General features: G+C 39.8%; 1 protein-coding gene across 1 annotated transcript in view; it reads right to left on the reverse strand.

Annotated features, from left to right (window-relative positions):
- Positions 1-25,383, reverse strand: part of dnah6 (dynein, axonemal, heavy chain 6) — a 48,751-nt gene that overhangs the window by 21,077 nt on the left and 2,291 nt on the right. The window contains exons 6-47 of the mRNA XM_034537651.1: positions 25,273-25,336; positions 24,748-24,878; positions 24,521-24,613; positions 24,324-24,431; positions 24,043-24,132; positions 23,821-23,941; positions 23,313-23,464; positions 22,892-23,044; positions 22,464-22,715; positions 22,229-22,357; positions 21,941-22,054; positions 21,677-21,820; positions 21,302-21,457; positions 20,721-20,771; positions 20,113-20,205; positions 19,907-20,026; positions 19,350-19,530; positions 19,139-19,235; positions 18,568-18,796; positions 17,512-17,676; positions 16,908-17,018; positions 16,671-16,796; positions 16,352-16,507; positions 15,865-16,026; positions 14,808-14,945; positions 14,357-14,524; positions 14,127-14,275; positions 12,456-12,563; positions 12,131-12,257; positions 11,494-11,706; positions 11,191-11,412; positions 10,945-11,067; positions 9,524-9,706; positions 9,065-9,208; positions 6,343-6,564; positions 5,544-5,691; positions 5,146-5,303; positions 3,328-3,459; positions 2,317-2,488; positions 1,045-1,191; positions 825-898; positions 554-708 (exon numbers count right to left, since the gene is read on the reverse strand). Coding sequence (XP_034393542.1) covers positions 554-708; positions 825-898; positions 1,045-1,191; positions 2,317-2,488; positions 3,328-3,459; positions 5,146-5,303; positions 5,544-5,691; positions 6,343-6,564; positions 9,065-9,208; positions 9,524-9,706; positions 10,945-11,067; positions 11,191-11,412; positions 11,494-11,706; positions 12,131-12,257; positions 12,456-12,563; positions 14,127-14,275; positions 14,357-14,524; positions 14,808-14,945; positions 15,865-16,026; positions 16,352-16,507; positions 16,671-16,796; positions 16,908-17,018; positions 17,512-17,676; positions 18,568-18,796; positions 19,139-19,235; positions 19,350-19,530; positions 19,907-20,026; positions 20,113-20,205; positions 20,721-20,771; positions 21,302-21,457; positions 21,677-21,820; positions 21,941-22,054; positions 22,229-22,357; positions 22,464-22,715; positions 22,892-23,044; positions 23,313-23,464; positions 23,821-23,941; positions 24,043-24,132; positions 24,324-24,431; positions 24,521-24,613; positions 24,748-24,878; positions 25,273-25,336 — 5,981 coding nt within the window. The remainder of the gene's footprint in view (positions 1-553; positions 709-824; positions 899-1,044; positions 1,192-2,316; positions 2,489-3,327; positions 3,460-5,145; positions 5,304-5,543; positions 5,692-6,342; positions 6,565-9,064; positions 9,209-9,523; positions 9,707-10,944; positions 11,068-11,190; positions 11,413-11,493; positions 11,707-12,130; positions 12,258-12,455; positions 12,564-14,126; positions 14,276-14,356; positions 14,525-14,807; positions 14,946-15,864; positions 16,027-16,351; positions 16,508-16,670; positions 16,797-16,907; positions 17,019-17,511; positions 17,677-18,567; positions 18,797-19,138; positions 19,236-19,349; positions 19,531-19,906; positions 20,027-20,112; positions 20,206-20,720; positions 20,772-21,301; positions 21,458-21,676; positions 21,821-21,940; positions 22,055-22,228; positions 22,358-22,463; positions 22,716-22,891; positions 23,045-23,312; positions 23,465-23,820; positions 23,942-24,042; positions 24,133-24,323; positions 24,432-24,520; positions 24,614-24,747; positions 24,879-25,272; positions 25,337-25,383) is intronic.

The following is a 25,383-nucleotide window of genomic DNA, read 5'->3' on the forward strand; positions in this document are numbered from 1 at the left end:
TGTATTGTAAAGATATATACAGGTCACAGGTTCAAAACTGGATAAAAGTCAGTTCATGGCAGCTTCTGGCGGACAACCACAGAGCTGACGAATGCGCAAAGGGTCTATGACAGCATTGACAGATGAAACGAACCGCCATGTTAATAAAAATTACGACATTTCCGAGTTAGAACATTTGGCAAGACGTAAGTACACTCAACAAACTCTATAGCATTGGTTTAGCCCTTTTTATTCATGTAATGGAGAGAAATGTCATAGTATACCTTTAAGGAACAGATTTGTGTGGAGTGATATACAGTGATACAAAACTACTGATAAACAGCTTCTGTCTGTTTTGATGTACAAACATTTTATGTACATAAACAACCAATTATCAAAGCTCATCTAAACATTTTAGTAGCTACAAATGCAATATATCTATGCCTTTTTCCAAACACTAAATTGCAATTTAGACAAACACAACTTTGTGTAACTTTTCACTTTGTACCACCTACTAAAAAAGTCATGTAACAAAAATCTGGCAATTTAGTGGTTCAAGTTCACATAAACACACCTGGAAACATGCTCGACAGCATCCTGGAAGAACACTAGCTTGGTCTCCTTGGAGAAGGTCATGTTGTAATCATCGAGGTAGTCCAGGAGAACGGCCTGAATCTTTTCCATATCTGTCAGATCCTCATACACACGTTCTTCTTTGTCTGCACCCAGCTACAGGGATCAATAGATGGAGAAAAATGGGAAGGTTATGTATTTCAGTGTTAACACACATATTCAATCATTTCTAAATGTATGAGGCTTTTTTTTAATAGAAGAGAGAATCTGACCTTGATGAAGTCCCCAAATATGATGGGCTGAGTCACAAAGTAAGAGGGCTCCAAGGTAATGCTAAAATGTTTGTCTGGCAGAAAGGAAGGGAGGGGTATTACAAACGATGCATAATAAGTGGGTAACGGGGAGAGTGACACATAGTGGTTGAATATGTGCACCATTCCAACAGTTTGTGCATTTAGCAAGGCAAGTTATTATTTGAGAATGACTTCTTACTGGCCATTTCTGTGACGATGGTGTTGAAATAGGTTTTATCTTGGTTGTTGATTAGTCGATCATGGAACACTCGCTGACACTCGTGGCAGAAGAGACGGAAGATCTGGTTCTTGTCTCTCACTTGACTCGGTTCACACTGCAATATACCTGGATATGAAGAGAGGTTAACAAGAAGATGTATGGAATGAATAATTGTTCTGTATAATTTATCTTCAATGCACAGGGGTAAAAAGTTCAGAGGCTTAGTAGAAAATATAGGCAATACTGTATTGTCTTATGAGGTTGGAGGTATACTTGCTTCTTAATCCCGCCTTCATGTAGACAACTGACTGTGTTGTAAATGTAATTGTACACAGACTTGGCCATGTACAATGCATTTTACTGGAGGAGTCTACTAGAGAGCACAGCAGAGAACTAAGACCCTAAAGAAGCAAACTATTTTGACAAGCATAAATATCACTGTGCAGATGCGGATAATATTTGCTTGTCTTCAAAACTTTACACTCTTTTTTTAAGGCACTGAAGTGCCTACTGACCCCTGATCCTGTCACATCCCCTTACTGCAACACCAAAGCCGCTACCATTCATGTTTGGAGTCCAAACGAACGCAGGATTCGCAAACACGTCCTTAAAAGCAAGTATATCTCTGACTACAGTACATTTCTTTACTTGTGGTTTGTAACGAATGTGTAACATACTGTTAAACAAACTATAACTCCAAATAAAAATAATGGGAGGAGTGAGTGTTTATTACCCCTCACTAACGGCATGCATTGCTAAGGGCAACTGCGTTTGAGTAATTCACACTAGCAATGCTGAACAAGTTGTGTACGGAAAGCAGTCATACAAGTCACTTCAGCTCATCTTTGTGCCGTAATGATGCCTGCTGGGTAAAGGAAGAGAGGGAGGGATAGAGGAAAGAAGGCTGATGTGTCGACGATTTGGGAACATGAGGCTGAGACAGAGCTTATAAATGTTGCTAATGTGGCTTGAAGAGACAAATCATAGCAGTGCCCTCAAGCTGTGGAGGTACAAAGATTTAAAACAATCTCTGCATCTGTCAGTCTCTTTCAGCAAAGCATGTGCTGTTGAGGAAAAGAGAGATGTGAGCATACCTCATATTAAAATGCACCTTTAGTTATCACTACTCGCGTAACGCCTTAAACCTCTTCCTGTGTTTTAGTTGTCTGCATGTTATCCTTTTCGCTCCCATATTTCGGTTGCTTAAGAAAGTACTTTTCCAGAGCCCTGAACTGTCTGTGTGCGTCTCACCTTGGACACACTTGGAGAGGTCCCGTAGATTGAAGACATAGTGGGACTTAGCTGGAGTAGGCAACAAGTCGACACTCAAGCGGTTGTAAATCTCCACAGCTGCATCCACAATCTGGCCAGCACAGTCCTTCACCGCTTGGGAAAAGTCACTAAGGAAACCACTCAGGATGGCCTGGAGGAAAGTTGTGTGAGAAAAGAGATCATAACAAGCATGAAAGAAGGAATTAAGGATGAATAATAGTGGGGAGTGGGTTGAGTTGGATGTATGAGAGAGTGATAGAGCAAGTGTCAGTTATCATAGAAAAAAGTACATGTACATAATATATAATAACATATATTTTTAGGAAACGATAAGTTTTTCAGCATTACATTTTGTTTGACATTTTAAGCACAGGTTTAAAAGCCCTAACAGTATGTTTAAAGGCCCAGACACACCAAACCAGCAGCGACGAAGGGCTTTTCGCCTGAAAATCGCCTGAAACCAACGGCCAAATAGCATGTACATTCTCTGCCAATGAGAGAGGAAATAACTCTCCATTCCAGTAGGTGGCTGTAATCAGTCATTTAAAAAGGGAAACTGGAAGACATAGTACTACGAATATAAAAATATTGTTAAAAGACATACTTGCAACAAAGCAGTGTTTATCTACCATTTTCACAAAACTCTGGATCACCAATTAGCTTCATTGCAGAATACTGGAATGATGATGAAGATTAACAATTTTGCATCCTTTCCACACTTCCATTTCAATGATTCGTTTAAGCTGACAATGCAATCAGAGGGATTTCTCTCAGCGATGATCTCAGCTGCCGATTGAATGTGCTGAATCTGCCAAAAAGCCGAGTTCCAACACAGCGGGACGCACTGCAAAACTAGAGCGACTGATGCTCACCGACATTTTGGAAAAATAACAACCTTTCTGTGTACAAGTGTGGGATACATCCTGAATACAAATCATTTTAAAGCGCATTCTCTCAAAACAGTATTTGTATGTAGATGTGTCTCCTCACTTTGAAGATCTGCTTGAGGCTGTGTTCCGACGGTGTGGGAAGACACAGCATACTGAAGTGGCGGATGAATCGGGGGGTCACGTGATTGCGCCCCCCTCCTGGAGGAGCGCACGCTGCGGCAATGGTCATTTCCTGAAGTAGAAAGCAAAAATGGTTGGCCCAAATTGAAAAGAGAGGAAATGCCTCTTGCTACAGATCTGGGATTCTGCAGGATTCAACATAATTGTTGAAAGCGTAGGGAATTATTAGGGAAAAATAAATTAATCTAAAATAAAATTTTACCATTAATTATTACATTTAGTGTATAAAGTGTCTGAAAATTGTGAACATGACCAGCACAATATTCTAGAGCCCAAGATGACATCTTCATATCTTTATGCTGCTTGTTTTGTCCAGCAGTCGAAAAACCTTAAAAAAAATTGAATTCACAATATCATCAAACATAAAAGATTATGGGGACCAGAATATAGTCCGAAAAATTATATATAGAAAATAGAGAACTATATAAAGTTAACTTTCAATTTAGTTTGTCTTTCTCACATACTGCCACAACTGCATTGTCTCTCTATTATAAGGTACTAAAATAAAGAGAAAAGGCAGTTGGGTTCATTTCATTTAATCCAATTTGATCTTTAAATAACCATATGTCTACTGCTCTGACACTAGATAATTAAGTAATTTTATTAGCATTTCTCTAGACTAAAAAGATACATATGGGCAACCAAAAAAAGAAGACACATGTTGTCAGTGTAATTAAAATACTGGCGCAGGTGACAGTGGTATGGAGCATCGGTGGGAGCTACAGAAATGGGCAGGAATGTCTGTGTGGGCAGGCGGGTGGAAGATTACAAATGCAGTCTCTCCTTATTTAGGTGTCTTACGTTGCACTGATTTTGGCTTTGGTCAGTAAGAAAAGAGGTGTTACATTTTAGATATTACTGCTTATGCGCAACTCCAAGGTCACCCATGCACACCTACACATTCACACACACTCATCTACATCAGACATCACATGCAGTCTGAAGTACAATCAGTCTGGTGAGTATGTGTGTATGTGTGTGTGAGTATGTGTGTGTGTGTGTGTGTGTGTGTGTGTGTGTGTGTGTATGTAGTTGTATGGCACAAGTTAAATGCAGGAAACGTTATATCCATGCAGAATACAAAAATGGTGTTCTCTACCTTAATACAGGTGCGCGCGCACACACACACACACACACACACACACACACACACACACACACACACACACACACACACACACACACACACACACACACACACGTGATGAATGGGTTTCGTATATAAATAAACTAACTTAATTAAAAGTTCAACTAGAAAACAAATGCAGTTGATGCTGACTGTAAAGAAATAACAACTAAAGAGCTATATCTACACTTTCTTAACTTAACAGAAAACTAATAGACAATTAAAAAGGCACCCCCAGAAAGACAGCTGTTTTGCCATCTCATCCCATATTTAGATGAGAACATTCATATAATTTTCAGCTCTGTGTGTACAGCTCCTGGACGGTTTAGCCTTGCTATGCATACAGACTAAAAACAGGAAGAAAAACAACTTTTATCTTACTACAGCTAACTCTCACCAGACAGCAAACAAGTTTTCCTAACTGAATGTTTACTTGTCTGTAATTAGACTCACAAAAGGGACAGACATAAGTTATACGTAGGACTCTATAACAGCCATTGACTGAACGGTATGCAGCCAAAGTCAGATGTATGCACATACATAACTCATTACTGTCAAAGGCGCCTCATGACTGACATCTTATTTATATTTATATATACAGTATATCGATACCTGGATCTCCTTCCAGAAGAACTTGTTTCTGTCATAGAAGCCAGAAAAGTCCTGGAATTGGCGCAAGAGTTCTATCGGGGGCTGAGAGCCATAACTGTCCAGTTTAGGCATATTCAGGTCATCCACAAATACCACTAACTTCTTGTTACCAGGAGCACCTGCAGGGGGGGAAAAGGAAAGGATGAGGAGAGAAGGATGAAAAACAATATTAGATTTACACATTGGAAGATGGACATATGGCAAGAGAAGAAGATACTGTGTGTAGATGGATTGAAAAAAAAGAAAAAGCATTTACACTTTGTATGACCTAATTATGTGTGGTAATAACAATACCTATTTTAACACAGACTTTCTACATTGCAATATATGAGTGTGGTCATGCAACTGCGAGTCAATACCCATAATGTTTTTCCTCTTTTTCTCCAGTTTGGACTCAATGATCTCCTGTGTGCGGGCGGATGAGGTCTGAGCCGAGAAATTAATGTAGACTGGGAGGTATTCTGCCTTTTCCTGAATACTGTTCAGGAGGCCCCGAGCCACCACTGACTGTAAGGGACGGACACATACAAATACTTCACTAACACTGACAGACAACCAGTGATACTGAAAGATTCATCAGTTTCAAAAGCTTTTCACCAAACTTTGTGGATCTATGGTTTAGCACAGCGATACAGCCCTATAGTACCAAAGCAAAACACACACTCATTTTAAGAGTATTATAGATGATCATAAAACCAATGCAGTTGTTTACTGGCAGTATAAATGTGTCAATTTCACCTAATTAAAAAACAATTGTTTATTTATATATTTCTTCATACCGAGGTCCCAAAACAGTCTTTGCACAAATAAACCTACAAAAACTAATAAAGTGTTTGTGTTTTGTTTTTTAAACAGCGCCATTATGTAAACAAACTGGCCTTTAAAGGGTAAAACCTCTGAAAATGAATGTATATTTGGTATTGATAGCCAGGACTGATGTTAGTTAAAATATTTAACTCAGTGAAAATGGAAAATAACACTGATATATAATTTCATGGCAGTAATTTGACTCTGACAGGTTTGTCCTCTCAGGACATCAGAGAACCTGAAGTGAGGCAAACGTGTTAAATTATTTCTATCTATTAGGTCAGTGTGTTATAGATTAAAGTACAGCATGTCAGTGTTGCTCATGTTCCTGCTGTATTCATGAATCCGTACCTTCCCCACTCCAGTGCTGCCAGTGAAGAGTACAGAACGTCGCACAGATAGCAGTTTCTCCATCAGGTAGCCGTAGCGGACGGTGTCTGTGGTGGGGACCAGCATCTCAAAAAAGGGCTGCTCCCTGTTGTATTTGAATGCAGGGATTATGTTGTCCCACGACTCCAGATGCTTGTGTTCAAAGTTCATATACACGGTCCACAAGGTCTCGTGCTTCGGGAGCTACATGGCACACGTAAATGCACATTAATTGACACACATGACACTGGGAAAATATATTGTAATAACTTTTACAAAAGCATATATACAATTGCCTTCATGAGAGTGTATGTCATTAGCTATACAACGTCCTTAGAAAGCAAGCATTTAAGAAACTCGTTTTACTGTTTTCTGTTTTGTGGCATTTTGGAAGTCGCCCTGCGGCATGTAAATTAGTATTTGTCTGCCCCATTTGTTTTCCTGAATCCTACTACTATTACAGGGTGTGCCTTTTGTTTTACATCAAGCTAACAGCTGGGAGTTGGCTGCAGTGCCTTCATCTCATGGTAAACACACAACAACATACACACAAACAGTTTCCTGACCTAAACTATCTTTAAAAAATCCCAAATACACACACCAAAGAAAACAACAACATCATCATCAGCTCTTTATGCACAGAGAGATGAACAGGATGTGGAAGTGTGTGAGATGTTCCACATGATACTCCTTTAAGAACATTTTTACTTACATTACCTTCAGGTAAGTGAGTCATGTTCCTACCCTCAATCCTCTTCCATTCAAGACAAACCTCTCAAACAATTAACTTTACATTTCATGTTAGGCTGAAGGACCCATAACATCAGGCCCCACCTTCCTCTACTATATTATAATAACCTGCCTGGAGAATATGCTGCTGAACATCATTCTGCCAGTTGTTGCCCTAGGACGCTGTGGTCTGCCTGTTTTACCTCCGGCTCCAGCACCTTGATTCATCCGGCCACTTAGCTTGGATCCTCTTATGCTTTGCTTTAACCACTCAAAGGCATCTTCTGATCCATCTCAAGACCCCCTCCACCCCACCCCACCCCAAAACACATCACCTGCACTCACCACTAACACACGACACAGCCATTCTTGCACTACTCACACATAACCTCTCTGCTCTGGACTATCACAACACAGTTGCACACTTCTCTAGTGGTGTGAAGACAACCATCTTCACCTCAATGTCAGCAAGACAAAGAAAATCATAATGGGTCCCTCCTCAACGCAGCACTCCTTCATCTTAAAGAACCAAACAGTTGAAACAGTCGACAATTTCAAATACCCCAGAGTGTATAGACTCAGCTTCAACCAGCACACTAACGACATCCAAAAAAGGAGCCGACAAAGACTATTAGCCATTTGTTGTCTATGTTGCCCCCATCTCCACCTGTTGTTGTATCAGAGCATTATTCATTCCATTCTACTATACCGTTCCACCTGCTGGTCCATTGCCGGTCAACCTAAGATCCTAAAACCGGGTCTATCAGGGCCTGACTGGACCTTTCATTGTGTGTTGCTGTCTGAAGCTTTTTCTATAATGACCAATTCATAATTCTGCAAAGCTAGCGAGGTAGGATAGTCATATACAAGGGCATTTTATAACCTTGGCTCAAGCTAACAAGTTGTTTACCTTTCAAATATGTAAATCGCTTCAGGCATTAATAAAATGTAAAATATGGATGCTTTTTCTTGATGTCTTCATTACACACGAGCGAGTGGTATCATAATCCTTTTTCAGATTAGCTGAGCTCTGGCTTGGAACATCACGTGCCAAGAGTACTTTGATGTAATACAATGTGAGCTAACCTTCAGGCCTTTCTACATATTTCAATATGAGCTAACCTTCAGGCCTTTTTACATATTTCATGCTCATACCAGCAAACGCTTTGGTAAAAAGATTATATTTGTATAAAGATATACAGATAATCTGCTGATTGCATTGTATAATAATATTTATAAGCACTCAAATATCCACAATACTTCGTAACAACAATTATAACACAAAAAAGGATTTCATAAGGATTCATATGGTCAAGTATCATAATACTTCATACATGATGGTCACTTACTGACTTCAATGTTAGCGTATTATAATTCCTACTTATTCCTTCTTATTTATAATCACTGTTGCAATATAATCCATTACATGTGATTTTAAATTACTGTAAGTGTCATTGTTTGCTTTAAGTAAAAATGAATTTGACGACATTTAGAAAAAAAAGATTTCACTTAACTTAATGTAACAATGATCACTTATAATCACATTATAATGCATTATAACAGTAATTAGGCTGTATTATGAAATATTAAAATGTATTACAACTATGGGAATTATAATACACTATAAATACTCTTTGAAAAAAATGTCAATGAGTGACAGGCAATTATGAAGTATTGATACTTGACCTTATAGGTCATATAAATTGCTTTATTATGAATATACATGAGTACTTAAAGCTATAATTATACAGTACTATAAGCAGATAATAAAGCATTATAAGTAGGTTTAAAATGCATTATAGATATGTGTTACCAAAAATGCTTTGACTGACAGAAAGTGTGAATAGTAACACTGGACATTTGACAATGTCAGTGTCTTGTATGTTTTTTAGTGTTATATATATTGGCCAAAAACCCTCCATCTTGTCAATCTATATCAGTATGTATCTGTGGGTGTGTGCACAGGCATATGTACCTTCGCATTGCTGTTGCCTTCAAACTGCTTTTGAATGAAGGTGTCAAAAGCATCCCAGTGGGAAATGGTCAGGTTTCCTCCTATTGCCCACAGGTAGCAAAATATGAAAGTCTGACATAATAAACTGTTGAGGTGCTTGGATTCCTGTCACGAACACACACAGAAAAATATAAAAAGGGAAGAAACTGTATGTTAATAAGTTGTAGTAACGGTATGGTTCAAATTAAGTATAACCTTTATTTACTGTATATATTTATCGGGTCCACCCTAAGGTATTAGTGTTGTGTGGTTTGAGCAGATGCTGCCTTTATCATCTGACTTTGCCCACAACAAATCTTTTTCATTAAAGTGCTGGGTTATTGTGCAAAAATGTCCTCATTTGCACAAATTGTACTGTGTGGCAGCATGGATATAACTGAAATAGACTAAAGTGATAGTTACACATTGTGTTTAATGTACCAGTTGAAGGTCTGGCCCTCCTTTGCCCAGCAGCAGTGCCTCCAACAGGGAGCACAGAGTGGTCACTTTACTGATGTCCACCTGTCGAATCGCCTGAGTGCAATACTTCAGAACGAACTGAAGACCCTTTTCCACATATTGCTCAAACAGCTCCAGCAGGTATGTTCTCACTGGGTCTGGGAGCTATAGAGAAAGCATAGAGTGAAGAGATTGATGCAGGGAGAGGAGGGTAAGGTTATGAGGCAACCTGGTTATTGTGACTCAGAGTTTTATAGGTGGACATGTTGGGAACATATTTGTTCACTTCCTTGCCAAGAGTTAGATAAAAATATTGTTACCACTGCCATATCCGTCCACCAAACAAAGCCAGGACACAGTTAGCTGAGCTTAGCATAAAATAATGGAAGCAAAGGGGGGGGGGCTTATCTCACCTGACTCTGTGCAAAGGTAAAAAGGAAATCTAACCTTTAAAGCTTACTGGCCTCCCTGACCTCCACACAGAGCAAGGCTAGCTGTTGTTAGTTTTTATGCAAATCTAAACTAAATATCTGGCTGGCTGTAGATTCTTATCTACCGGAAATGCCAGACATGAGAGTGGTAATAATCTCCTCATCTATGAACAAGAAATAGGATGAGCCAATTAAAAATATGTCTTTAACTATTCCTTGAGCAGGTACTGACTACAAGCTGCCTATTTGTAGCAGAGTGTTAGAGAGTCCCCAAGAGACAGACTCCATCATTTAGAATATCTTAAGTGGAAATCAATACAAAACTAATTAGAAACTCTAATAAACTCTAACAAAATCCACAACATTTTTGTGAAATCAAAGTTATCCTAGACAAAGCAAAATGCACAAACACAAAAGAAGGTCACTGGTCTCCTAATAAAGAGGTTTAAATACTCAAAGGTGGGAGATGAATGTGGAGAGAGAAGAGAAGAATATATATACTGTCCACTGCACAGGAAAGCAAACATATCCCAGATTTTCGGATAAATACAATGTCAACAAACAGACTAGTTTCATGGTTTCATGTCAATTAGCCATTGGCACAGTGAGAGATATACAACAAGAAAGAGAGTGAGAGTAAAAAGTTAAAGGGAGAGATGATCCATCCTCACTGCGGTGTCATCCTGATAGGCTCAGAGCTAAATGTTGCAAGCGTTAACTTTGCTATGATGTGCTGTCATAAACTTTAATGGTAAAGCTTAAGTTCTTCTCAATGGTGTGCCTGATAAAGCACATTACTATTTATATACCAGTGCACAACAGTAAGGGACACACAGTCACAGTCTCACACACAGATAATACAAAATTAGATCAGATCCTCGATTACAATGAGCATACTTTTAGCCACTTCCAAAATACATTTTGCAATTTCAAATACTGTTATAAAGATGAAAGAGATACAAAATGCACAACCTTGGCTCCGAGACCACTTATCCACGTCTGGACATAGGGCATCCACTTGAGCTCATTTGGGTCGATATATACCATCCCACAGCGACTGACAGTGGCTGGAGATGCTACAGCCAAGTCCTGGACCTGAAAAACACAGTTAAAGAAGGCTAATAATGAGATAATCTAGGACCACAATATTCTGTGGAGCCATGTACGTATTCACTAAAGCAGAAAGCATCACACTCTTAAACTCTGGTCAGCTCTAACCTCAAACACCATATGTATGGATGGGGTAAGTTTGATTCGCTCGCTGTTAGCCAGACAGAGCATCTTGTTGTCATCCAGCACTGTGTTCATGTTCTCAATCCATAGGGCGTCAACTGGCCCATCGCAAACCACCCACTTGTGGTCGTCACTGGTGTCGCCGACCGCGTCACGGACACTTAGCGCCATCAGTCCGTCACGCCACTCGAGTGTTAACGTATTAATCTGAAGGGTTGAGGAAAATAATGATTGTAGAGAGAGAAGTGAAGAGGCCGTACTGTATTTTTTTTCTTTCGTTTGCAGTACCTCTCCGTAGAGTTCTCCCATTGTGACAGATTTTGGGTTGAGAATATAGGTCTTCACAAGTTGATAGAAGGGGTTGTCAGCCGCGTGCTCTGTGCGATGGAGGGTCTCCAGTGTGTCTGCCAGGACACTGTAGACAGTGGTCTTACCTCCACCAGTAGGCCCTACTAACATGACACCATGACGCACTAACATGGTCTCATACAACTGGATCACCTGGTCGTATAAAAAGAAGAGGAGACGATGAATAAGGATGGTTGGCCATAATTGTTTTTTCTTTATGGTGAACAAATCTGAAGATAAGACAAATAATTGATCCCATGAACAGCTATGGCCTGTGAGGCCAAAGCTTGAGTCACCTGTGCCATAGACTTAAAATGCTGTCAAACTACTATTATATATATATATATATATATATATATATATATATATATATATATATATATATTGCACTGGATTTGTACTGGACATGTTAGACCAGTGGTGGTAAGCTATCACGCACTGGCCTAACTATTGTGAGCAATTGGGGCTCAGCGTCTCCCTGTTGATGAGTGGATGACCTGCTCTACCCACTGAGCCACAATAAGTAAGTTTTAAAAAGTTAAAATAAATGAAGGAACATCACTTTCTCCTACTGTACCTTCTTGGTCATTCTAGCCAGTGGTTGTAGGTTTCGCTTAACCAGAGACTCCAGGATGGTGGTGTGTAGGACACCATAGTCATGATCAGGGATACTGACACCGGGGAAGAGGTCGGATAGGATACCACTGGAGGGGGTTGTTGGCATAATACAAACACATCAAGATTTCACATGGAGCAATGTAAAAAGAAAAAAAACGTTTCTCATTGAAACTTATCATATTTGTGCAGGCAGGCTGGAGTAATAGATTCATGTCATGTCCTTATTGTTCTGTATGTACCAGAAGTAAGATGTGCTTCCGAACCAAAATGTGTGATCGGCATACCCAAAGAGCAGAGCATCATCAGTGAGGAACTTTGGTAGGTTGGAATCCCTCAGGGCTCTGATAAGAACCACATCCTCATTGAGGTCAGGGTTTTTTCTCTTGAGAGACCTAAGAACACACACATCAATTGTGTTACTGCATACATCAAGCATTAAGTCATTGACATTTTACAAATACTTGTTCTGCAATATAACTTGCTATATTTTATTGGCAATACTAAGATTGTGCTGTGCCTTTTTTGCTTTATCCTGGGGGTTATTGTCTTTAGATCATTACGCCTGTTTGTTTATTCTGTATATTCTTCCTTCTACACAATGTCTTGATCATTTGGCAAGTTAACATGTTGTTCACTACAAACTACATCAGTTAACTAGTCAATTTTCATAAAACAAAATACATTAACATATTTAAGAAAATCTGTTTATACGTTTTTATTATTTAAATAAATATCAATAATATTGTAAAATTATGTTTTAGTCATTAATGGATATAGACGCGTTACAAATAAAGTCTGTTAAAAACAAAGTAAAACAATTAGAGACATTACAGAGGGAGATAATGAATGTATGCTTAGTGAGGAACAAGCAGACTCAAGAAGTAATATGTAAGCAAAGACAGACAATGAATCACAAGCCAATTGCAGTTCCCTGAGCTCCAGCTAATAACCAACCAGTGAATTTAGCATGACTTTAACTACATGTGGTCAATAATATCCATTCAAATCTAGTTGAAACAAGGTTATTTGTGCATCTTCCAGCAAGAATCAAGTGCTCCTCAGTTCGAGGACCACAAACCTCCAAGGTAACTGGCGTTACTTTCATTGTGCAAACAGACAAAAATGAGTCAGAATCATCGTCAAAATTAGTCGTTTTCACTCTGAATGAAGGCTGCAAATCAATCACTGTGTTCAAGCCCCTTTTCTTCCCATAGAGATCCTTTCAAATCTACAATAAATAGACTAACTGAAGGAAATTCCATAGATGAAACACAATGAAACTAGTGTTGAAGTGAAGTGCTTATTTTCTCTTATCACTCAGTCACAGTAAGAAACAATGGGGTTATTTCAACAGTCAGAGGATCTTACCCTCTAATCCGATTAATCACTGGTACCCTATTTGTTAATTTATGGTTTTTGCAGTTGATCAAATATTTTCTAATGATATATGAAAGTTCAGCAGAAAGCACACCCATTTAACTCACTGAGGATGACTGTCCAAGGTTCCCACTCTGTTCTAGAGATCATTTTTAAGGACATTTTCAGTGATGATCTAGCTTTTATGACAGACATGGATCGCTCCAATATGTTCCTCTCTGTGGATATCAGATTGAAAATATGTGCAGTCTAAATATGGCTTTAACTTATCTTTGAAATCAACTCTCAAATGCTTAGAAACCAGCCAGTGACGATTATCTACGTTTGAAGGATACATTATTCAGAGTTTTGGCCACGAAAGTTGTATTAACACCCAACCTGCATGTTCTACCATTTGACGTGACTTGGGGGTATGTTCACAGCATTTCCGCAACATAACAGCCTTTTTCTAAATACGCCTATATAATCCTGGATAAACTTAACACTTTCAGATGGCAACACTAGTTCTAGATGGCCTAGTAGTTCATTCTTGAATGCACATGTGTGTCAGTGTATGTGTGAGTGTGATGCTCTCTGACCCAGCCATGACCAGGACGGACTTGACGGCTCTCATGCCAAAGTCGTAGTGGTCCTGCTGGGACAGCTGCTCAGAGCACAGCTTGTACATCTGGGTCATTTTCCTCGCTAGGATCATACTGGACTCAAATCCCTCTGAGTACAGGATCACCTGAAGGGAGAGAGAGAAGAAAGGGAATGATAAAAGATTTGAAGCACAAAAACAATGACGCAGACGCAGAGAGCCTGTTACCTCGGCAATGAGTGCGTAGTTTGGCACCATCATGGCTATGGGTCTAAAGAGAGCTTTAAGGTTGTCGGGTAGCTCCGTCCTTCCAGCATAGCCTGGGTTCATGGTGATGAATGCTGCACACGTCCTCACCAGCTTGATCTCCCGGCCCTCAAATTGAAACCTTGATAGCTGCGTAACACAGTTTAGTGAGATGTGATGTCTTAACAGCCTCACTTAAAAAAATTAAATAAAATGCTTGGGTGTTTTTAGAGAACAAAAATGTCTGTGTCTAAAAAAACTGCCATAAATGACACATCAATATTATTCTCCGCTTTCACCAAGTTCAGTCCTGGTATACGCTTACCAATATTCATTTTGAATACCAGATTGTTTACATAATGCCATGGTTGTTATAAAAATAAAAAAAAACACCAATTAAATTATTTTCTGTCTATGGAATGAGTGTGTGTACCTTATCTGCTTTGGCGTTTCGTATGGTTATGAGCTGCTGTGCGATGACAGACAGCACTTCAATGTCAATTCGGTTAAATTCATCAAAACAACACCAAGCACCCGATTGAGCAAGACCACTAAAGAAGCGCCCCATCATCTGGAAGATAGAAGTGTGACAAAGAAAGAGAGAAAAAATGACAGGTAAAATAAAAATGCAAGTTTGAGTTATTACTGAAGCAGTTACATAAATCTATGCTCTCTTCAAAGTCACAGGACTCCTTTGACAAAAACAGCATGTTTGCAGAACACAGGAGCTGATCGACCGATGCCTCGATCGGTTAGTTTGTTTGTGTTGTTGTGTGACTTTTGGTTAGGGTTAGTTCGGATTAACCAAACTCACAAAAAAACACAAAAACGAGCCAAACGAGGCAGTGGTAGAGAAGCATCTCCCATGGGTGACACAAAAAACACTGATCGAAGTTATTAACATCTCATGGACAGCAGAATTAAATGTTAAAGTTAAATGGTGAAGACAGCACTGCCACAAACTCATAAAACCTGGCTGGTTCTAGCCTGGCTAAATCAAAGCCCTCTCTAACTGTAACACAGGTGTTTGCTAACAAATAACAAACTACAGCTGACGAAGAAAGAATTGCTTTCCAGCCGTCTTGACTTTATGTGCTTTTAGCTGTACTGACTCAAACGTTGCTGCACTGCAAGACTAAGTACTGTTTAACATTAAATTGAAATGTACAATGTCTCTCAAGGTCACACAAGGCTCTGTATGCACTTTATTTGGCACCGGAACATTTCTGCTTTTGCGATAGCGCCATCTAATGGTATCCCTTAGCAGGTACAGTGAGAGTGATAGTAAGCCTTCCTGAGTTAATTCAATGTATTATTTACTGTGAACAAAAGGAGAATCAGTGCTGAGTCACATGTAGGTGAAGAGGTGCACGGGAAGAAATGAAGGTAAAACTAATTAAGAACTGAGTGGACCAAAAACTAAAAAAGAGAATCAGAACACGTGATACAAGGATGTGGGTTACAGCTGAATACAGTTTGTCTTGGCTGACCTTGTAGTCAAGTCCATCAGAGCAGTTGAAGACCACACACTGTATTGCCAGGGCCTTAGCCAAGTCCTTGGTGGTCTCAGTTTTGCCCGTACCTGCTGGCCCAGCTGGTGCTCCTCCCAGGTCTAACTGGAGAGCCCCCATCAGACACAAATAGCAACGGTCCTGGGCAGGGGGAGAGATAAAAGACAATTTGAGTAACAGTGACACACACATAACGCTGTGTTTCTGTGTTATATGTTTAGTTCTACCTGTTACAGGACACAAATTCTATAGACTACACTCTCAGCTCTGTATAGTGGTTTGGTTGTTTGTGTCTTTTCTATACATGTCTGTGGGTTCACAAACAATCTGAATGAAGTTTGACCTTACTGCAGTCGCATTGAACATAATGTAAATAAAAAGGTTTCTATGCTACGCGGCTGTTAAATTAATGTTGGGACAGAATAAGGCATGTGTGTGTCAGTATCAACGTGTATTAATGTTTTACCGTGAGTGGTGTTATAACCAGTCTAGGACAAGATCCCAGGTATTCATAGCCATAAATGTAAGTGGACAGGGCCATTTTGGCTACACAGTTGTCCAGGTCCAGGTCCCAGTAGTAGCGTAACTGTCTCTGCCATTCAAAGTTATACCTTGTGTCCACCTGAAATAGAGGACTGAAGTTATTTTAAGGAAGTGAGTTGTTACAGACATTTTCTCACCGCATGAAAAATCTTTCCTCAATACCTGCAACAACCATACGAAGCCAAGGACAGACATTGTTATAAGCTGATTGATGGTTTTTATGTGTGTTTGTACTATTGTACCTTTTGGCGGACTAGATCTGTGACAATGTCTCTGGCATGGACGTCGATGGTGATGAGGGCAGTGATGATATTACGGTGTAAAGTAGGCAGCTGTCCTCTTACCAATGCCGCCAGGGCATTCAGCCTCTGGAATACACACAGACACGCACAAGTATTATTAATACTTTTAAATTAAAAGGTAATTGGGCAGACATGAATTATTTGAGGAAAAGGCAAGAGTTAATTGATGTGGTTTACATCAAAGTTAGTCAGTTCAAATTCCTTAAGGGAAGCGAAGTGGTTGTGGTTTCCATCTAGGCAAGCATCCATGTCTTTGCACCACATCATCTGGGAGATGGTCAGCACCACCTGGTGGACGCACACACAAACTGAAGATAAATCCGTGCGTACAAATTGATAAGACTTAGCACAACGCATTAGATGAAAAGATAGAAAGAACCAGTGTGTAGCGTTAGAGAGTCCGCTGTGTTGCAAGGCCATGTTTCAACAGAAGTCCGAAACGGACAAACCAAGCCGAAAGATGTTACCAAGATTTAGCATTTTTGGAAAGAGAGGAGTGAGCGGAGGGGATTGCAATCTGTAACCCCACGTGAGATGCCACCTGTTACTTTAATATATTGGTTAGCTCCTAAAAGTAACTTAAAGGAAAAATCACAACCATTCTCATGGTTAGTAAAATAATATATCTGTAAAAGTGGCAACTTAGTGTCACAATGATTTTATATTTTTGCGAAACAAACCCAAGGAAAATTATAATCTACGGACTATAGCACAACTGTCTGTTACTTAAAAAATAGGAAAAGCACTGATCCATTTAATGTTTGTGTCTGCGTGTGTGTACCTGCGACGGATGTCCAGCCACCACCCATTCCTCTCTAGACTTCACCTGGTAGTCAGCGATGGCAGCCTTGCTGAGGCGTCGCAGTGAGGAGAACATAGCCTCCTCCAACTTGCAAAGCCAATCCTCCACATTGCCTTGTGCTTTAAGCCCTTTAGTTAAACGCACCTAAACTTACACACAGAAAAACAATAACAGTTGTCATTATATATTAAGAGTTCTCTTGTGAATCCTGTCTCCATTTGCACAGCCCGAATTTGCCGTCTGTGATCATTGGACTGCAATGGTGACAACTAATAACCCTTTGTGGTCATGACAAGCCCTAAACTCATGGATGAGTTTAGGGTTACTGGGTTTTAAAATGGGATTACTAAATGGGCTTAACAGGCACAGGGTCCCAAACTGTCAGGGGCCCCTGCAGTTCACCCAAAAAGTGTCACTCAAAAAGCCACGTACCAACCAAGAAGAATCAAAATGATGAGAAAAAGGCACAAAGACTATAAGGAGAGGCAAAACTGCTGAAAAGAGACACCCTTAATCAACCAATGAGGATTTCTGATATAGTGGGCAACTCAGCAATCAGTGCAAGCTAAATTGCTAATGCACCTAAAGAATTATTAATTATCCGTCCTAAAGAATTTGAGATGTCAAACACAATTCTATCACTACAATTGGTGTGGTATAATTTACATCTTTATCTGGATATTAAGAAATAGTCCAAAGCAGAAATGAGTTAGCAATTTGCCGGCGGTTCAGTACAAGACCAGTCAAATGCTTAAATTGTCAAACCAACAAATTCTTAACAATGTCTTGTTTCTAAAACAATACTATGTAATACTTAATTTTTTTTTAGAAATTGGCATGTCCAGTTTTTGCCTTAATTACTGCTCATACGAGTTTTGGCATAATTTGAGAACTTGCTTTGATATTCCACTCATTTATGTCATAGTTTATACACTAAGGAAGGTAGCATATGAGTGTATTTCTTTTCACCGTGCTCTCAGCAAGGACTGAAACAGAGCATGATGACCAAAGGTGTTAAGGTTGCTCAAACCTGACCTTCTCTCCCTCAGGGGAAACCATGTTCAGAATGTCTTTGCTGGAGACTGCCTCCTGTTCTCCAACATCCAGCACAGTTCCTGTATTGGTCCCAGAAGGTTCAGGCAGCGAAGCAAACTCTAGCCGTTTAATGGAGTCAAAACACTTCCTCAGGTGGGGCTGCACTGCTTGGGGGTTTCTTGTCTGTGCCAAGATCTTTAGCAGCTCGTCATTAGATAAGAAGTAGAACCTGCGAGAGTAGAGGACTTATCAGAGTATTTAACCCAACACACCAAGATCCAGATCATGGTGTCTATCACCCAGTGTTCACTGGGAAGAGATATTAAGAGTAACAACTGGTAATCTGTCAAGAGAGAACATGCAGAGAATCACAATATATGTATATATATATATATATATATATATATATATATATATATATATATATATATATATATATTATAGCAAAAGTATAGTGCACAGGGAAAGATAACCAGAAAAGGGAGAAAAAAGCATAGGATGATTAAAAAAAGATGTAGTATGATGTAAAAGCTCCGTTCTAGTATGTTACAAACCAAGCATGTGTTTATACCTGGGGAAGATTACTCTCTTGGACTCCAGGTAGTCTTCTAGACACTTCTGTATCTCATCCAAAAGAGTGTTGTTGTCTTGAAAAGTCTCCAACAGATCTGCATAGCATAACAAAGTGCAAACGCAATTGTGTGAATCTGTCTTCCCTACCACATATACATTATTTTAAAAATTATTATAAAGTCTTATTTTTCCATAAATGCGTTACCTACCAGGCTGTGTGGCTGCTATAAGGGCATTAGGCATCTTATTGACCTTTGCCATGATCTCCTTCCAAGACTTGTCCACCTTGAGAAACATCTTGGACTCAGCAGGCAGCTGCCTCTTGATGTCTGGGGCCAAGAAGATACTCTCGAGATAAAGCCAGTTCCTTTGACATGTAAGCCACTCATCCTGGCAAGGATGGTAGGAGAGAGAGCGAGAAGAAAGAAATAGAGAGGAAGAGAGCAGTTGGAACAATGCGAGCAGAAGGAAATGTAAAAGAAGAAAGATAATTTAAGAGATAAAGGGCAATTATAACATGAATAATAGTAATACTGTTAGTATTGCCTGCCTTATATGAACCAGAATATAGCACTCATTAAATATCATCAAAGTTCCTTTGTCTTCTCGTTTGCAGCCACTAGGGAGCGCTACTGTGTAACCTTTGAGACCAAATTGAAAGTCATAATCTGCATTTTGCATGGAGAGAAGCCATTACTAACTAGAGAAGAGTCACTTGGAGCCAAATGAAAGATCACTCTGTTCTAATATTTTTGAAAACTGTTACCAGTGTTTGGTTGAAGAGGGTCAGGTGTCTGAGCAATTTGTCCACCCTAGACTTGATGGGAGCTACGTAGCGAGAAGATGCCACCGTGCCTACATTGATGATGCTGTCGTCCAGGAGTACCTTCACAGTAAAACAAGCATAAAAACACACAATAAAATCTGAAACACTAATAGGACACTAAAAGACTGTGTGCTACATTTGACCACCTGGATATCATCCGTGCCTCCCAAGATGAAGCCGTCTTTAGAGTCCCCATGAGACAGCACAGTGAACTCTGTGTTCTTCCAAACGTCCTCCGCCTACATGGCTCATTGAGAGGGCCCAGGGTAAAGGTTTAAGTTCAAGTATCAAATCGGTATAGTGGACAACTCCAGACTTGAGCTGCAGTAGTAGCAAGGATCAATAGAAAATTATTTGATTGATTTGAATTGTTAATTCCAGCTTCTACCATATCCACTTACTCCAAATCGCACCATGTTGCAACCATCAGCTTATCACATGCCACGAGGTACACACCATAAAAACATAAAAAGTTATAATAACACACCCACTGCACTTAGTGCCACTTCATAAAAACATATGGATTAAGCTTCATGATACTAAGGAGAGTCTTCCAAATGTAGAAAGAGCAACATTCTCTGTAAGCAAAGATGCAGTTGTTGAGTCATTCACTATGAGTCATCAAATTGGCTGCGTGGGCATCAAAATGTCATGATGAATAGAAAATCATATTCAACACACAGGAAGGGAGAGAGAACACTTCTATTGCGTATACACATCCAGATAGTTGGAAGGTAATTTCCTGTCCACGCACCTTTGTAATAACGGTCTCCACTGATGCCTCTCCTGAAGCCTGTCCTGACACCTAAAAGTCAAGGGATGTGTTAGTCCTGTTTATCCAGACCAGACAAGATATCAAGTATGAGCGGCTTTCTATCCTTGACTCCCTTTGAGGTCAACATACTAAAAAAAGATCAGTTTAGTGCAAGGTATAGGTTAGATGAGGTAAGGGCAAGTGGTAGTATATATTTACTCTTTTACTAACTTAAAGTTACAACAGCGAACTTTTAACTGGTTATTAAATTAATTTAATACGGATGCATTTACGTGTCGATATAAGCAAACGAGACTACTGCCTATTTCTATATAGGTATTCTTGATGCATGTCATCTGGTCCGATTCCTTGCAAAATCCAACAATTTACGAAGCGCAGGTCCAACACAAACTCCTTCAGCAAAGACTCCAGCTCCAGTCTCGGAAACACTACGCTTTTGTCCAAAGGGACCGCCAAAGTGAACACAACATTAAAGTTCCCTGTAATAGCTTCAATAGTCAACTGTGGTCCCACAACTATAGCAAGAGAAGGTCATTATGTAGCCTTTATGCAAGTGTTACCTCCTGTATCTTCATGCCATGGGAGAAGACGTTGAGCTCCTCCAAAGCAGCCACGGTAAGCCCCTCCCTATTCAGGGAGATCCCCACATCAGACTCCAGAGTCTCCCAGTGCTCTGGCTTCATACTTGGGTTACGTAGATCAGTGATCACAGGAAGCTGAAGGAAAACACATGAGTATTATTTAGATAGAGTCATTAAGCCGTAGTTAATTACTAGTTACTGCAGTCCATATTTTAATATGGCATCATTTCAAAAAGATGTTTGTGATAACATTAATTTTGTTATTTATTCCAGGCACTACAATCAATACACACACACACACACACACACACACACACACACTACAGTCACTACAAAACACTTTGTCCTACTCACCCTCTGTTTCATGACTTCCACCTTCTCCTTAAGACTTGGCACTACATTGTTGGGTGACAGGCCCTTTTCCAGCTGATTGATGTATTTGCTATATTTTGTGAGCTGTGAGCCGAACTGCTCCAGGTCCAGCTGCTCAAGTGTGCTCTGGGGATGAGTGCATATGGAAGGACACAGTCAAACTTGAAAGGGAGGAAGAGCTGTTTACATGTGTCTGTGCATATATGTGTCCAGGCCTTCAAATACAGTATATTGAGTACAACTCACCTGCCTCCATCCATCTGATAAAGAGTCCCATTTCTCTAGAGAGTCCCAAAGCAGCTGTTTCAGCCTAAACTGTACAATTAACTCCTCCAGGGTGTCAAATGTGGTGACCTCCAACTTTATTCATCAGAAGGTAAAAAGGGTAAACAAATTTTGGCTGGGTAAATCATTACCACGGTTTCAATAAAACGACTGTTTCTGATTTGGACCCAGTTTTTCAACACAAAATAAAATTGTTACAACTTGACTTGGGATAATCAGGATCATTTTGAATTACTGAAATTACAGCACCTTGAATTTCTTCTGGTAGGAGGTGCAGGCATGGGCCTGGGCCTGCAGCTCGTCTACAGACAATTGGATCCCCTTCAGCAGCAGATGCACTTGGGAGGGATCTGCATTGACGTCGAGGATTTGTGGATTCTATGCATGAGAAAACACAAAGCAAAATAAATCAAAGACATATTGACACAAGTTGAGTAAACCAAACTTTGGTTCATATAAAAATGAATAATGTGTTCCCACGTACCTGTGAATTACACTTAATTTTCAGGACCTCATGGTTCAGCTCCTTAATGTCCTTCTGCAAGGAGCTGGCCAGCTTGTCCATGCTGGAATCCCTCTGTGCTGCTGCCTCATTGATGATGCTGTGCAAGGAGTTAATGGAGGGTTGCAAGGTGACAAACACAACCAGATCATCAGGTGGCAGGGGAACTGAGTACAAGGTAATCAGACTGTACATCTGACACACTGTCTCCTGCTCCGCTTCAAGCATCGTAATCTGGATAATAATAAGAGAGAGAAAAAGTCAAATAGGAGAAGAGGTGAGACGAGGGGACAGAAGAGGAGAGGATAATTTGTTGATGAGTACATACTGTAAAAGTAACTTTGTTGAATTTGTTACAAACACTAGTGATTGCTAAAGACACAGCTTTTAATGTTAAATGTGTGTCTTACCCTCTTCTGAATCTCATCCTGGAATGTGAGGGAGTTGGCTAACTCAGCTGTGGTGGCGGGACTGGACTTTAGTTTATGCCGAGCTTCAAAAACCTCAGCAATGATAGCATCTAGCTTCACCCTAGCCTGCCGAGTAAGCATCTCGTTGATGACCTAGAGCAGAGATTCAGAGCAGAACAATGATTCCGACATGCCTTCAACAATTTTGCAGTCACGCCAATTGAATATCCGTTTTTGTCCGAAAATATTTTCTCCCAGGTTTTGGACCTCGCTTATGTTTTCACTTCAGTGAGATTTGATCAATATGGAATGGCCTCACTGCCCTTCTGTTTAAATCACTTGTTCATCATGGTCAAAAGTTCCATAACCCTTTAACCATAAACTGATATGTTGTATGTGTTTGCACATTGCCAGTCCTCACCTCCAGACAGTGGAGCGGGACAAACACAAGCTTCTCTTTCAGCAGTGTTTTGTCCACAAGCAGTAAGCCGAGATGTCTTTTCTGTTGGATGGCTGCGGCCTCCTTATGCTCACGGTGGTATAACTCCAGTGCTTTTCCAAAAAAGGATATATCTGTGAGATAAAGCAGTCAACACCCAACAGTTTAAAAGAATAATAATAATAATAATGTATCCTTTATTGATCCCTTTATTGGGGAAATGTGCCCAACAAAGGAAGAAGAATCCTGCGGGCTAGCAAACAACAGATCTAAACCAGCCTCAACAATGCGTTTTGGTGAGAAACACCGAATGTAACACCATGGGGTATCTTTAAGCCAGAGAAAAGTTAGGAGACTTCACCTAAGGCACAGACACAAGACATTTAGTGTGGGTCCTACACACTGTTTTCATAAATGAGACCCCAGCTCTTTATGCTGGATGTGGGATATTTAACAAAAACAATATTTATGTTAATGTAGTGTACATCACCGTGATCCTTTTGCTGCATTGCATCCAGATCCAGACTCTGGTTCTCTTTATAGAACAGACGAACATGCTCAAATGTGTGTAAGTACACTTTTGCTGCATCAAAGGCCAATTGGAATGATTCCTATGGGGAGAAAACAAGTCAGGGTCATACATACATACATAATACTGGACAGAAAAAGAGCAACCTCAAGAGATAGAAACATATGTAAAGTTAAAACTGACCTTGATTTTCTGGATGATACTCTGAAGTTGGCCATCATTCTCTATGATCGATTCCAAACAGGGGCCATCTTCATAGTTGTTTTTACATTTCTAAAAGTTAACAAACACACAAAGAAACTTATACATAGACAATATCAAAGTTCAATAACAGAGTAAAGTCTAGCAATACCTTCATGTTTTTTTTTTTTTACATATTAACCACATTAACATTCAGAACAATGCTGAATACACACCCTAGGGCTGTCAGATTGAGGTTGTGATATATTTGTATTGTTTACTACCTCGTTGTTTTCAGGGTCTATGAATGAATTCAAATCAGGATCTGCTGTAAGTGTATTCACTGACATCACTGTTTTCTGAAACGATCCAATGATCTCTGCAATAGTCTCCTGTAGGAATTTAAAAAGATACTGTAGGGTATTACATGGGTAATAAATAGCGTAAAGCTTAACAGTTCGTAACAATTTGGAAAACTAACCTGGAAGTTCTCCTCAGAGGGTTTGTAGGTCAAAGCATTCGGGTCCAGCACCAGCTCGGAGATGAACATGGGTTGTCCATAGCAAGTTTCTGACTAAGAAAAACAAACCAACCAAAACCAAAACTGAACACTGATCTGTATGTGCTTGAAAACCCATTTGGTGGATATAGTAATTACCATGGTTTTACTGGAAATAATACAATAATAGTACTGAAACAATACACTACCTCCTGACTCATCTCTCTTTCGGCAGGGTCAACCTCAGAGCTCAGGCTCCAGCTCTGAATGATGGCATGGCTGGGTGTTTGACATACCTGCTCTTGGAGCACAGCCAGTAGTGTAGCCACTGTATTCGCAACTAAGACGTGTAAGGTGTTTACAACCAAATAGTCAACAAGACGGATGAAGCTGGGTAAGTGAGGGGCAGAGAAGAGTTGAACTGGGTTAATGTGATAGATATGTCACAGGCCTTTTTCACAGCAAACGTTTTGATGTGTCACAAAGAAGAACAACCGGTGGAACTATTAATATTACCAACGGCTGTGTTTGATGGATTTAGTGCCCAAGTAAGCCATGACAGTTAACTGGAATTCAGCCATGATTCATTTCATTTTTTACACCTGTGTTTTTTGACCGTGACAAGTAAAAATGTTTACTGTGATAAAAAACTAAAAAACAGGTAAGTCTGGTACAAAAATAGAGACAGAAAGTAAAGAGAATTAAAGAGAAGAAAATACAAGATAATGACTTACCAGAATCGGCGGCTGGATTGAAGTGTCTTTGTGATGTGTGCCAGAACTTTCCCTTCCTTATTAGCTGTGACACACAAAGCATACTGTCAAGCTTTTACCATTATGGTATGT

This window comes from Cyclopterus lumpus, chromosome 1 (assembly GCF_009769545.1).
Source record: "Cyclopterus lumpus isolate fCycLum1 chromosome 1, fCycLum1.pri, whole genome shotgun sequence".
In the NCBI taxonomy this organism is placed as follows: domain Eukaryota; kingdom Metazoa; phylum Chordata; class Actinopteri; order Perciformes; family Cyclopteridae; genus Cyclopterus; species Cyclopterus lumpus.